Genomic DNA, 14,673 nt, shown 5'->3' with positions numbered 1-14,673 from the left:
CATCAATAACTTTGTTTTCTTTTTGCATTTTCATTTATTATTCCACAAAACGGATACTACAAGGAAGTAGTCTTGGCAGTAGAAAGAAATGTCACAGCTGAATATTTTTGCAGATGCTTATCAAATTCATTTATTATCAGAAAGTTTCATGTATGCTCCTACAACTTATAGGAAAAGTGTATTGGGGGAGTGTTAAGTATTTGTCTTTTTTTTTTTTTTTTTAATTAAGGATCTTGGGCTGGGGATGTATTTCAGTGGGATAGAGTGCTTATATAGCATGCACAAGGCCCTAGGCTTGATCCCTAGTGCCACAAAACAACAACAAAGTCTTGAGTATTTGTTTACATTGGAAAATTTGTTTACATATTACATATTTGCTATTAAAAGTTCATTTTTTCCCAGTTAGAAAACTCCCATAGTTAGGACAAAAGTTAAAGAAAAAGTTCTTTAGATGTAGTAAAGGGCAAGAGTGTATAAATATGAGGGAACTAAGCATTTATTAACATCTGGGCTATTGCTTCTGATGCTACCATTACAGAGAAAAGGTATGTAAAATCAGAACACTAACAGGCTATTTACACATCTTTTTGGAAATTTAGTTAAAAACTTATTTGCAAAGTAATAATTAGGGGAATTAGGGGAATTGAGAAGCTATATACCATTCATTACTAAGGTCAACATAGCTGAACCATAGTATTGGCTGAAAAGATGAACTGGACTTTTGTCTCTGCCAGTGACCCCTGTGTCCTTTCATTGCAGTTTTCTGACCTGTACATTACACCCACTTAGACAACTCTTTCTTTTTAACTTTTCAGATGGAATAATTATGTAATGAGCCATTTTTTTAAGTATTTTGAATGTGTTTTGAAAGTACTGTTTGCCCTTTGTACCATATCACTTTAAATAATGATTTACAAAAAATGAAAGCATGTTATACTGTAAGAAAATCCAGTTTCAAGAAATAAGTTACTGGGGCTGGGGATGTGGCTCAAGCGGTAGCGCACTCGCCTGGCATGTGTGCGGCCTGGGTTCGATCCTCAGCACCACATACCAACAAAGATGTTATGTCCACCGAAAACTAAAAAATAAATATTAAAAAATTATCTCTCTCTCTCTCTCAAAAAAAAAAAAAAAAAAAAAAGAAATCAGTTACTCATGCAGGTGGATCTGTAAATACAAATCAAAAAGACCTGCTTGGGTTTTCTTGAAATATGTGACTGTGCTAGTGAATGTGTTTTATAGATACATTTATGGCAGGCCTGGGAGGGAAGGAAAGAGAGTGAGCAGGCCACTCAGAGAAACAAATAGAGAGTGATGGTTGCTTGGAGAGAAGTTGGAAAGGAAAAAAAACCAAAACTATCCTGTCAGATAATGGATCAGTAATCAGCTTAATACAAATCAGTTAACATTTAAACTCCTTTTAAGAGTCAATTGATTACATAAAATTAAAAATTAATCATTTCAATGATGTTAATATGTAGCCAAAAGTTTTGAACTCTCATTTCTGAGTTATTTATTTATTTATTTTCATTATTTAAAATGCACTTCTGTATACTCTGTTTTTTAAAAATAGCCAATGAGCCAAAAAACTTGATCAGAAAGGGGTTGTTAGGTTGAAACAGTAGTGCTCTTCTACCAGTTTGTCTGACTTCATCACCTTCCTCAGGTAATTTTTGCTAATGTGTTTTAGGTGTGAGCACTTTCGATCCATGTTCCACTCATACTGGAATGAGGACATGAAGGAGGTGATAGAAATAGACCAGTTTTCTTACCCCGTGTATCGTGCCTTTCTCCAGTACCTCTACACAGACACAGTGGATCTGCCGCCCGAAGACGCCATAGGTACCTCAGCCCATGTGGTTAGGAACATGTCTCTTCATGCCTTAGCCTAGTGAAATATAAAAAGTTCCAGGTGTATGGGCTTTTATATCGTTATTAAAAGAAGTTTGAAGTAAATGTTTTTAAAAACAGTTCTGGATAGTTATCATAGTTAATAATTATTGACAGTTTATAACCGGACTTATATAAAGTATAAGTTACTAATTAACTTTGCATTATGGAAAAAAAATAAGGGAGATTCCATTTCCCCTCTTCCTTTGTACTATAGAAGAAAATGTAAAATAAGTATAGGAGAGGTATGTTTTAGAGGTGGGAGAGTTTGGGAGTAAGACAATTTGCATACTCAAATTCAGAATATTTGCTAAGAGGGCTGGGGCTGTGGCTCAGTGGTGGAGCATGGGTGAGGCACTGGATTCGATCCTTAGCACCACATAAAAAAACAACTAAAAAATAAAGATTAAATTCTTAAAAATAAAAAAAATATTTGCTAAGAAACTTGTGACTTACCTACATAACTGTTCACTAAAATGTTTAAATGCATATGTTTATAAATTAGGAAAATTTATTATAAACTAGATTAAACCTCTTATATTTTTTACTTCTAGGTCTTTTGGATTTGGCAACATCTTACTGTGAAAACAGACTGAAAAAACTTTGCCAGCACATTATCAAGCGAGGAATCACTGTGGAGAATGCCTTTACACTATTCTCTGCTGCAGTCAGATATGATGCAGAGGTAACAAAACAGTGAACAGCAAACCAGAATCACCTGTAGCTCCCTGTGCTCATTTACCCCCCTTCTCTCACGTGGCCCAAGGAACAAATGAGTAACTTCGCCTGTTTAGGGATTCCGTTAACCAACTGATCCAAATGAAATCTGGTCTTTCTCCTTTATTTTCTATTCATTGTTTCAAAATTGGTTGTTCCTCTACTTCCATTCTTAACTAAGATCAGAACCTAACTGACTGAGGTCCCAGCAGCTATGCAGCAGGTTGGAACATAAAGTGCTGCAGCCAACTGGACTGACAGGCAGCAAGCTTTAGCTTCTAGTCTTTCTCAGTGTCCACGTGTCTGTCTGTCAAGACCCACAGCTGTCTCCCCAACTCTACCCTTTCAGAAGCCAAGGATGCCATATAGTTTTTATCCATGTGTGCTCCAGAATTCTGTCATTGTCTGATTATTACTCACAAGTATTCATGTGTTAAGAACTTGCTGTGGACTCCTTTCTGTTTGTATTTGCACTGGATCGAGTTCCTAATCTGGGATTCTCTGATCTCTACAGTCTGAATTAGTGGGCTTTGGGGAGTCTTAAATTTTGTGTATATAAATGTGCATTTTCTTGAGATTGAGAAGCAGAGCATCAGATTGTAAGCTCTTCATGAGCAGGAGCTGTACCTTACTGTATTGCCTGGCCTGTGTTAGCCTTTGGATGGTAAATATTTGTTGAACCCCAGGAAACGGTATCTCCTAAAGGATGCAGTAAGAAGAAGGTTGGTTTTACAAATTTATAGAAAATAAAAGGTAGAGGGGATATTGGGTATGGTGACTCATGCCTATTGGCTCAGTGACTCGGGAGACCGAAGCAAAAGTATCTTAAGTTTGAGGCCATTATCAGTAACTTAGTAAAGTCCTGTTTCAAAAATAAAAAGGTCTGGGGATGTAGATCAGTGGTAAAGCACCTCTGGGATCCTCCCTAGTACCCCCCCCCAACACCCTCCCCAAAACAGGAGGTAGAGGGATCTGAGATGTCTAGCTAAGATTGGTGTGTTAAAATGACACAATTAGCCTATTTTTATAGGTATTTTATCATTTTACAAGGCGGAATACCTGTAATGGAATTTATCGAAGATCCATGCTGTGGCCTTTGAGGTAATGGAGGACAAACTTCATAATATATCACTTAGGGATTGAAGTTGACCATTACGTCTTACATTTTCAAAATGTATCCTATTTTTGTTTGGGGTTATGTTTTGATTGTAAATATTTGATAAGGGCAAATGTAGCTGACTTTGCAGCTTGACAGTAGTAGATGGAAGACTAATCAAGATAAACTGTTTCTAGTAGAAAATGGAGGTAGCAGTTTTCTTCCCTACCTTCCTGTGACACCTTGAACCTCTGTATTAGAAATTCTGTTTCTTTAGATTCCTTTTCCATCCCATGATATAATTTTAAATTGGATCAATGCTTTTTCCTCTCCATTTGGCAATTAATTCCAGAATCTCCCCTGTGTGTGCCCACATTCCTCTTTGTTCAAAAGTTCCATACCCTGTAGTAGGACCTTGCTGTCTCACGCTGATCAGATCAACCTGGATGGAGACAAACATCTTGGAAATTTCCTCCCTTCAGTTAAAATCTACCCCAGAAGGTTTATAGGAAAAGCCTAATGCCACTTCTACTCATAGCGGCCGACTGTTTCCTTTACTAATTTTCATTTTTCTTATGTTAACTATAAACACATTTTGAAAACTGTTCCTTTAGAGAGACTACAAATAATACGTGATTCCCTGGAGCCTGATGCAGTATGGGCATACTGCCAGCACTCAAAGTACACATTAAATGATTGAATTATATTTGAAACAGCTCACTGTGAAGAAGTGCTTTAAAAAATATCTGAAATCCCATAAGTGTTACATATTCAATGTAAAAAAGAAAAATTAGAGAATTGAGAAAAGATAAGAGATAAATGATTACTTCTTTCTATGATATATTTTTAAGCTTTTGATATGAGTATCATATTAATTATAATTAATTATAATTGGTTAATGTGCCTTTACTTTTTATTTCCTTAATACTATATAATAAGTCAACTATAGAGTACAGGAAAATCACACTTTATATATAGGTGTGTGTATATGTGTGTGTGCGTATATATATACATATTCATATATGTTTATATACATAAAGTTGATTGAAAGCTGCTAATGAGTCAGATTGGAAATTAACTTCAAGAACTAATTTTGACAACGCTAGGAAGATGGAGGCTACCTGCTTCTCATATTTCTTGTTTTCTATAAAAAGTGATTGTGGTTCTTCCATGTCCCCTTTGATGGGATAATTTTGAAGGAAATGTTCACAAAAATGTGTGGACTCAGTAGTTATAAGGATTTTTAAAAAATCAAGCTGGAGCCCTTGCATTATGAATGCATCATCAAACTTTCTCCGAGTTTTATGAAGGACTTGAGGAATGATTATTTAAGTATCCTCAAATACAGACCCAAATAAATATTGACATCAAGGGAGAAAATGGGAATAAAATATTAAGATAGTTCAGTACCATATCATAAAACTCTTGAAATGCTTAGTATTTATACTGATTCTTTTTAGGAAAACCTACATGTAGTTGAACGTGATGAGAAATAGTTGGCAAGTATTATTTATTTTACCAGAGCAGAGTACTCTCCAAAAAACCTTACTTGCTGAGCAACTTCTGTCTACAATTTTGTTTGGGTGGGAAGCAATAAGTATGGGTACAGGACTCTGTGACGGTGTTTTGGATCTGAGCCTTGGAAAGCTTAATACCAAAGTTAGACGGTTAGCATTATATCTTCTCTTAGAGGGCTCAATTAAGTTTTTCCAGATCTATAGGTCATGAAGTGTTTTTTTTGTCACAGGAGAAAAGCACCTTTTTCTCACATGATAGAACATTTATATACATTCCCTAAAATAAAACCTTTTATACTTGAAATGATATAAAGTGAACTATAGAATTATGGTTTGTGGGTTTTGTTCTGCAATCAGCAACAGCTTTTGGACAGAGTAGGTGATTCTGCTCCCTGCCCCCAATCTGGAGTATATCTGAAGGTGGCTATGACACGAGATATCCTGTCTTCACTCAGTCCAAGTTGGTCTTCTACACAACTATTAGTATTTGATTATTTTAGCTTTGGAATTTTAATGCTAGGTAAGTACTCTAAAAGTCTGCATTAGAATTTTTTAAATTGCGAATATTAAGATCATCAGTTCTCTGTTATTGAAGAAAATATGTGGAGAGAAAATACTTTTTTTCAGAGTGCATATAATGGAAATAATTTTAAACATTTAAAGATATGGAATGAAGCCAGGTGAGGTGGTGCACACCTGTAATCTCAGCATCTTGGGAGGTTGAGGCAGGAGGATCTGAGTTCAAAGCCAGCCTCAGCATAAAGTGAGGTGCTGAGCAACTCAGTGAGACCCTGTTTCTAAATAAAATATACAGTAGGCTGGGGATGTGCCTCAGTGGTTGAGTGCTCCTGGGTTTAATCCTCGGTAACAAAAAAAAATATGGAATGAATATATAATTAGAGTTTTTGATTTATTGTAATTGCTAATTACAATAGATCTGATACTTTTTTTTTTCAGTTGTAGATGGACACAATACCTTTATTTTATTTGTTTTTATGTGGTGCTGAGGATTGAACCCAGTGCCTTGCACATGCTAAGCAAGTGCCTTACCACTGAGATACGGCCTCAGCCCTGATACTTTTTTTGATTTGCTTTAAAACTACTTTATAATAATTCACCCAGAATGTCACAAGATTTAGTTTCTGATAACAGGAATATTATATGACACTTCTCCATTTTACATTCTTTCCACTTCCCTATTCCATTTTCTTTTATGATGAATTTTTATCATTATTGGCTAAATAATCCATAATCTATTTTATTCTCTCTTGAACTTTTAAAAACTCTTTTGGTCAAATGATTCTTTGTTGGGATTGCTTTATATAACAGCCCACCAGTTATAGTTATGTTATTACTTGGCAAAGAGTTATACTTTCTTGTTTAGTTGCAGAATACGATGAACAGATCATGCAGGTTTTTATGATATTGAAGTGTAGCCTTGCCAAGCATGATGGCACATGCTTATAATCCCAGTAGCTTGGGAGGTTGAGGGGTTTGCAAGTTCAAACTCAGCCTCAGCAACTTAGCAAGGCCCCTCCCTAAGCAACTTCACAGGACCCTGTCTCAAAATAAAGGGCTGGGGATATAGCTCAGTGGTTAAGTACCCTGGGTTCACTCCTTGGTAACACCCCTCCACTCCCCAATAAAAAAGTTGTAGTCTCATCAGGATGTTTATCTAAGTGACCTCCCAAAGGTTAACTGACTCAGGCCTTGGTTGGTAAGTTAGTGTGGTAACTATGCCACTCTCTGAGGCAAATGAGCTTGCAAGCTCAGATCTCTTATCTCCTAATGCATTCATATATGTGCCTTAGCCAAAGTTCAGTTATTTTATTAAATTAGATTTATATTGTTTTCAGTATTCTGTAATTTGACTTTTAATATTTGAAACTGCTAAACATTTATTAATATCAAGATATATCACTAGTTCAAACTAATTGGTGGGGAAGGGAAGGCATTTTTTTTGGTATTGGGGATTGAACTCAGGGGCACTCGACCACTGAGCCACATCCCCAGCCCTTTTTTGTATTTAGAGACAGGCCTCTTCTTGTTTTTATTTTTGTTGTATGTATCCAGGATTTAGAAGAATTCTTGCTTAGCGCCTTGTCATTGCTGAGGCTGGCTTTGAACTCTTGATCCTCCTGCCTCAGCCTGCTGAGTCGCTGGAATTACAGGTGCGTGCCACTGCGCCTGGCAGGGAAGGCAATTTGATAGAAGCATTTTCATAAACGTATGAAGTGAATTATAATTAGCACCATTTATATACCTGTAATGTAGTATATTAAAAAAGTCCTTATGTTCAAGGCAGTTTTTGCACTATTAAAAAGTTACCCCACTTTTCATGTATTCTGAAAAGATCTTAAATTCCAAGTAGTAGACTTACAAATAATAAGGTATGATGCTAGAATTTAGTGTATTTTCTTTTCCTGTGAATTTGAAGTTATGCTATTAAAGTATAATATTTAAAGATTTTTATCTGATATATGAAGAACTTTCTGTGCTCATGACTGGCTACTTCTTCCCAAGCTATGTGTAAGTTAGTTCACTACTTTTGACTACTAAATAAGATAGATTTAAAATATGACTTTTATGTACTCGTGGAAAATAATTTAGCCTGTTTTTTAATCACTGGGTTGTAATGCTGAGAGCAGTGCTCATCCTTGAATAATCATCTGAGAAGGAATATTTTTGTTGTTTTGCATTTTAGTTTTTTAAAATTTTTTTTAGTTGTAGATGGACACCTTAACTTTATTTATTTTTATGTGTTGCTGAGGATTGAACCCAGTGCCTCAAACATGCAAGGTTAGCACTCTACCACTGAGCTACAACCCCAGCCCACATTTTAGTTTATTATAATACAAATTCAGTTGTAGTTCACTGAGAGTCTCTAAGAGACACAGATCCAAAGCCAGGCATCATGGTACATGTCTGTAATTCCAGCAACTTGGGAGACTGAGGCAGGGGGATCACGAGTTCAAGGCTAACCTGGTCAACTTTTTTGTCTCAAAAAATTAAAAAGGTCTAAGGATGTGGCTCAGTGGTAGAGCAACCCACTGAGTTCAATTGCCTGTACAAAAAAAAAAAAGGCTCCAGAGATTGTACTGTCAAGTATGCTTTTTTCTGGGGGGTGGGGTAGTACTAGGGATTGAACTCAGGGAGCACTCAACTACTGAGCCACATCCCCAGCCCTGGCATCTCACTGATTTGCTTAGTGCCTTGCTTTTCCTGAAGTCCCCAGCCCTTTTGTATTTTGTTTAAAGACTGGTTTTCACTGAGTTGCCTAGGGCCTTGCTAAGTTGCTAAGGCAGGCTTTGAACTTGTGGTCCTCCTGGCTCACATCCCATAACCGCTGGGATTATAGGCGTGTACTACCATGCCCAGTTCAAATATACTTGGAATTATCTGAAAAATAAAACTTAGGCAGCCAGCTGGCTAATAACACATTTGCTGTGGTTTATGTTTTAATTCTGAGCTTAGGGCGTTTTGGTCAGGGACAGAGGACCCTTAACATAGGAAATAGTTGTTAGCAGCGGTCTACACTGAGAGCAAAAAAAGATCCTTGTTTGTGTGGGAACTAAAATTCCCTCCTAATGGTAGCTGGAAATATAAAGTCCAGATCCTGCAGTTCAAATGCAAAGTTCCTGGTTTGGTTGAATTTGAGTTATCGACTTTCAGTATACAACTAACTAGGGGCCAAGTTATAAAAATTAAGCTCTTCTAGGGGCTGGGGCTGTGGTTCTGGGGGCTGAGGTTGTAGAGCACTCACCTAGCATGGGTGAGGCACTGAGTTCGATCTTTAGCACCACATAAAGATAAATAAATAAAGGTATTGTGTCTATCTAAAACTAAAACATTAAAATAAAAAGCTGTTTCTACTAAGAGGTTTTAGTGTGATTTGCTTTACTATGTATATCTAGTTTCTTATATCCATTCCAGGTGCCTAATTTAGTAAGTTTTTGTTCCAACATTTGAAGGAATAAACAATATTAAGAGTTTTGTGGGGTGTGAAAGGATGTGTAAGACAGAAATCAAGGTTTTAATCGTTCTGGTTTCCCACTTGTATATATTACTTTTTTCTGAATGTTGGTAGGTGGGTGACTTCCCAGTTGTCTGCCTGAAAAATCCAATTTATTTAAATATATTTCTCTGGTGTTGACTTCCTGGTAAGTGTGTGGTGTGGAAATTACATTTCTTTGTGGCTTTCAAAATGAAGTGATTTTTATTAGAGTGCAAAAGTCAATTGGAAGTTTTGGAGATTTTTAATATATTACTTTAGGTTAACCATAAATCTTTATCTATTTTCTCTTTCTTAAAATTTAGTCTCCTTAAACTAACCTCACATCTTAATTCTTTTCTCTGATTTCTTGAACATAAGAAAAGATGAACTAAGGTGGTTTTTGGCTTTGTACTACACTGTCTTGAGTGTAACTGGACTATGGTAACCAGGGAAGACTGCTGCTCTTCCCCCACCCCAGTGTGTGGGTGGGTGAGTGGGTGACAGATCCACACTGGAGTCTGGGGAATCATCAAGGGATTTGGCCTCTCCATCAGTGTTTTGGGGGAGGGTGAGCAAGCTGGGATGAGGGGTTTGTAGAGAAGAAATTAAAGTTAATAAACAAAGGCCTCTTCTTGTTTTTATTTTTGTTGTATGTGTCCAGGATTTAGAAGAATTCTGCTTTAAGTTTTGCATCAATCATTTGACAGAAGTTACACAGACGGCAGCATTTTGGCAAATGGATGGTCCTCTGCTAAAGGAATTCATTGCTAAAGCCAGTAAATGTGGAGCCTTTAAGAACTGAAGCCCAAGGCTGCTGGGGTTTGTGTGAGTGCTTTGGGGGCACTGTTGGTGATGTGTCCAGCTTGTGCTCTACGGGTGATGTGATTCTGCAGGTAAAACCCACCAGGTTGTTTTTATCACATCTTGAGACAGTTCTCTGTAGGAATACATGAAGGATATTTGGCTTTTCCTGAGCCCATTTTAAACAACTTGTTTCCAGATATGTATATTTTAAATGTGACCTTTCTTATATTGGGGCTAGAACATTGTGAAAGGATGAAAGTTTAGCTTAAAGGAACTTTGAAAAAGGAAGTTGTTGAGAACTCTCTTGGGTCATATAGTACAACCCCTTAATATCAGGAGCTGTGATTGTGAAAAGAACACAGAGGCTCATCAGGAATTAACAGTGCTGACTAGCAGGGCTGGGGGCCGGGTAGGCGAAGTGCTGCTGTTAGTTGCCGGTCAGCACCTTACTGTAAAGGACGGTTAGAATTGTGTGAAAGTATGGTTGGTGTGTATTCACTATTGATGGCTTTTTAAACTTCAAGATATATCAAAAGAATATTCCATTTAACTTATTTAATGTTGTTAAATCTACTGAAGTAATTGAGTAAATTTCTAGGTTAACCAGGAGCAGTAATATAGAATTATCCATGAAAAATTAATAATGAAAGAATCTTTGTTTGGATAAGGGTGAATGTTTTATTAATTAGAGTCTCTACTACTTATCTCATGGTGTGTCACTATAGTAAGGATGAATTTGAAAAATGGGATTTAAATCACCCCTTCACCTTTTCCCCTATAAATGCTCACTCATAAGAAGAAAAAATGACACATATTAATATACTCTTGCCTTCCTGCTAGAGCTGCTAAATCATCAGATCTGCTATGATGACTTGAAGAAGTGGTCTTAAAACCACCTTTCTTATAAGGAGTAATGGAATTTGCTTCATTTATTTTATCTAGGCCAAATTCCATCACACACTGGCTTCTTTGAAACTTCACCGTCTTTCAATTTGGGATTTTCCTCTTTTAATTGTGTTAGCTAATACTATTTAGCAGAATTGAATTTAAAGGGATCCCAAGATCATGTTTTTTCAACAAAGACCCTATACACAAGATAGAATTATTATCTTTTGGTCTGGTTATGAAATGTGACTCTGGGATATAACAGTGTTCACTTTTATCACATGTTCATTGAGCTTGCTTTAAGAACAAAACTTTGTTTAGCTCTCTGGTCCATGGACTCTTGTCCATTCGTGTGAACTCTCTTAGTTTCCTGCTTAGAGAGGACCTTAGCGCCTGAATTTGTTTTCAGAGCTACATTTGTAAGAGAGAAAATATTTTGCAGCTACTATTTTAGCACTGTTCTTAAATATGTGTATTAGGGTGAATGGACAGTGAAGCTCCAAAGACAATTGTTGATAGGCAAAATAAGTACAAACCTTAGAAGTCCCATCCCTTTTTTCTGGATCATATCACAAGTGACTGAAGCCCAGTAAATTAGTTAAAATTAGTTCTGCACCATGATAGAATTTTTTCTTGCTATATTGATGAATGCACATTAATTTGGCTATAATGGGTAGTATTTCTAACAATTACTATTCTGTAGGATTATGATTTGAACAAAATAAGAACTTCAGTATGTTTACTATTGCTTACTTGAAAAAAATTTCTTCAAAAAGCACAAGATGAAGTGGTAGATCCATATCCATAGATAGTTCATTCATTCAGCAAATATTTACCAAATTCCTAATACAGGTGAAGAACCACTTCTCAGATTACTAATTTGTATGAGTGTGTATGGTAGTGAAGAGAACATGTCCTTCAAAAAGTACTTGAGTATTTTTTTTTTAAATATACTCTTATTTTTCTACTACTTGATTTATTGTTAATCATAGCGGGAGATGGAAACTGTTCTTTAAATTGATTTTTATTTCATTTGATGTAATAACGGAAGCCAAAGTGTTCACATTTCTTAAAATATCCCTACTGTACTCTTGGACTTCTTACTGGAACAATGTTTGATACTCTAGTATACAAGTGGTATTTATGTAATGTTTAAAATGATATTAATAAAGTACTCTGATAAGGCAGGCATCTCTTAGAGTTGTTTTTCCCCACTTAGAAGTCTGCAGTATGCAGCCTCGAGTAGGAAATTTTGATATGTGGGACATTATGGATTAACTTGGCTAAATGAAACAAGCCAGTCACAAAAAGACAAATCCTGTGTGATCGTATTCATAAGGTTCATACCTGGAATAGTCAGGTTCAGAGGCAGAAAGTGGAAGGGTAGTTGTCAGGAGCTGGGGAAGGGAGAATGAGTTGTTTGAGTACAGTTTTAGTTTTACAAGATGAGTTTTTTTTGGATGAATGTTGTTTGACGGTTGTACAATATGAATTTATTTAATGTTACTGTATACTTAAAAATGGTTGAGATGGTAAATTTTCTATTACAAATATTTTATCACAGTTTTAAAAAATCAGTAGTAAAATTCTTAGCTGGTAGAATGCTAGAATAAGAACTGTGAACATGTTCATTGCTTGATTCTCGTATCCACACAGAAATGCTAGGAACTTTATTCCTGTTGAAAGATAGTACAATTGAACTGTCATGTCTGAATCCTCTTGGAACGCTCATAAATGAAAGAAAGAATACCTCTTGCCAGGGGGGCATATAAGTTTTTAGGGGAGGGGAGATAAGGTTAGGAATTAATGACATAATAAGATATGAATATTTTTTCATAAGAAAAAACCAAATAGGGTTAATTTGACAAGCAGTTGTTCTGAACAAAGATGGTCTGTGCAGAAGAGGGGGAAAATGGTGCTTTTAGCTCATTTCTAAAACAGGTATAAGTGGCGTGAGCAAATGCTTAAGAAGTTGGGGCTAATGAACCTTCTAGAACTTACCATAAGCAAGTTTGTTTGGTTAAAATGGAGACAATGAACCAGTGACTATTAGTCAAAAATTATCACCCAAATGCCAGGCACTGTACCCTGTGCTTCATACCTTTTCTTATTTAGTGGTCACGATTTGTCTCATAAAGTGAAATTAGGCTCAGATCTATTCAGTGATTTTATTATAGTGTTTTAGTAATGACAGGGTGGAAGCACCCTCAGGTCTGTTTTAGCAGTTGCTGACTTTATGACCCCCAATATAGGATGCTCCATTGTGCCAAATAACCTACTGTGAATGACAAATTGAATTTGAAAGTAGAGACAGTGCTTTTTAATAAAGATCAGGACTTCAAAATCATTAGTCACATAAGCTTTGCTTTAAGATGTCATAGTGGTTCAAGCGGGTTATGAACTCCCAACTTTACCCCGTATACAGATTGCTGTATCACATCAGTTACCCTTCCATTGATTCACATATTGCCTTTCTAGTGTCTGATGTATTCTGCTGTTAGTCCTATTTTCTACTATCCCCCCTCCCCTCCCCTCCCCTCCCCTTTTCTCTCTCTACCCCTTCTACTGTAAATCATTTCTTCCATTTGTATTATCTTGTCTTACCCCTCCATTACATATTTCTTGATATATCATAAGGTTTTGAACGACCAACAATAAAAAAAAAAAAAAAAAAAAAAAAGAAAAAAAAAAAAAGATATTTGTATGAAAAGAAGAGCTTCCTCCCTTCTAAATTGAAACTCCTGAAGTCTGGTGTATCCTTTAATTACAGTATCCTTCAGAAATAAGTCTCATGAATAATCATTTTAATGTTCCATTATTTGTTAACTAAAATAAAGTTCTGTTTGGAAACTTCAAAAAAAAAAAAAAAAAAAAAAGGACCCAAATTTTTAACTATTCCAATTAAGAGTACTGTAAGTAATATAAAACATTACTTTTTATCAAAATGAAATTATTTGTCTAAATTCAGAAATTTATAAGGATTGTTTCAGAATATAAACAGAAAAAAAGAGGGTTAACAGATGGAAAGAAGGAATTAGAAGATTCTAGGTATGGAAACCATATTAATAGAAGGAAAAGAAAGTGTTTCTTTATAGGAAAATTTTTATGTGATGAAGTAAATAAGAAGGTTTGAGTGATAAAGAAGGCCTGAATAAATTGGTTTTATATATATGTAAAACGATCAGTCAAAGATATTTAAGGATTCCCCCCCCCAAGGTCAAATGTCATTGTATTGATATAAGCCAAAATTTAATCTATGTGTTAAAAGGATAAAAATTTCTTAAAACATTAATTTACCCATAACATTGTTTATTAAGTTTTGTTTTTATAGAGAGAGTAATCTTGAAGAAATTAAACAACAACTTGTTAAACAACGACCGTTATTTTAGAGCATTGTACTATATTATTTTATTACAAGGTAAACTTGGTTAATATAAAAACATCAATATAATTTTGATACTATTACTCTTCTTTGTATATTAAATGTGTTCATATCTTCCAGGTATACAAGTCTTTAAGGTAGAAGCTTTAATACAGCATTATATCAAGCTGTTGTTCTCCAAACTAAAGTTGTATGGTAATTTTAGGCTTCTAAGTATAACATATTGGAGATTTATTTATATCATTTAATGTTCTATAACTGGACCTATATTAGTAAGATATATAAAGTTTTATGTTATGTTTTATATTGAGGTACAATTTAAATGTATTTTAAATTAATGAGAGCCTAATCTATGTAAAACACAAAATCATTTTTCTTCTTTTCCACA

The 14,673-nt window shown here is 35.4% G+C and overlaps 1 protein-coding gene and 1 long non-coding RNA gene across 12 annotated transcripts in view; one reads left to right on the top strand and one right to left on the bottom strand.

Moving 5' to 3' along the window:
* The window catches only part of Rcbtb1 (RCC1 and BTB domain containing protein 1), a 41,444-nt gene extending 29,354 nt beyond the window's left edge, over positions 1–12,090 (top strand). For 10 of the 11 annotated variants that reach the window (XM_078016030.1, XM_005330208.5, XM_040281545.2 and 7 more), the window contains 3 exons: positions 1,691–1,842; positions 2,445–2,575; positions 9,876–12,090. In XM_078016030.1, the coding sequence (XP_077872156.1) occupies positions 1,691–1,842; positions 2,445–2,575; positions 9,876–10,016 (424 nt within the window). In that variant the 3' untranslated portion in view covers positions 10,017–12,090. Of the gene's footprint in view, positions 1–1,690; positions 1,843–2,444; positions 2,576–7,293 lie in introns of all 11 variants that reach the window. The other variant, XM_078016029.1, reaches the window with a different exon arrangement.
* Positions 11–13,770, bottom strand: LOC120888464 (uncharacterized). Its single transcript, XR_013423385.1, has 2 exons — positions 12,251–13,770; positions 11–1,888 (listed from the first exon to the last, which is right to left on the bottom strand). It is a non-coding gene; the product is annotated as an uncharacterized LOC120888464 (long non-coding RNA).
* Between the last annotated feature and the right edge of the window lie 903 nt (positions 13,771–14,673).

The sequence above is a fragment of the Ictidomys tridecemlineatus genome, chromosome 6 (genome assembly GCF_052094955.1).
Source record: "Ictidomys tridecemlineatus isolate mIctTri1 chromosome 6, mIctTri1.hap1, whole genome shotgun sequence".
Classification (NCBI taxonomy): Eukaryota; Metazoa; Chordata; class Mammalia; order Rodentia; family Sciuridae; genus Ictidomys; species Ictidomys tridecemlineatus.
The sequence above is the reverse complement of the archived record's forward strand: the minus strand, read 5'-3'. Positions and strand labels throughout refer to the sequence as shown.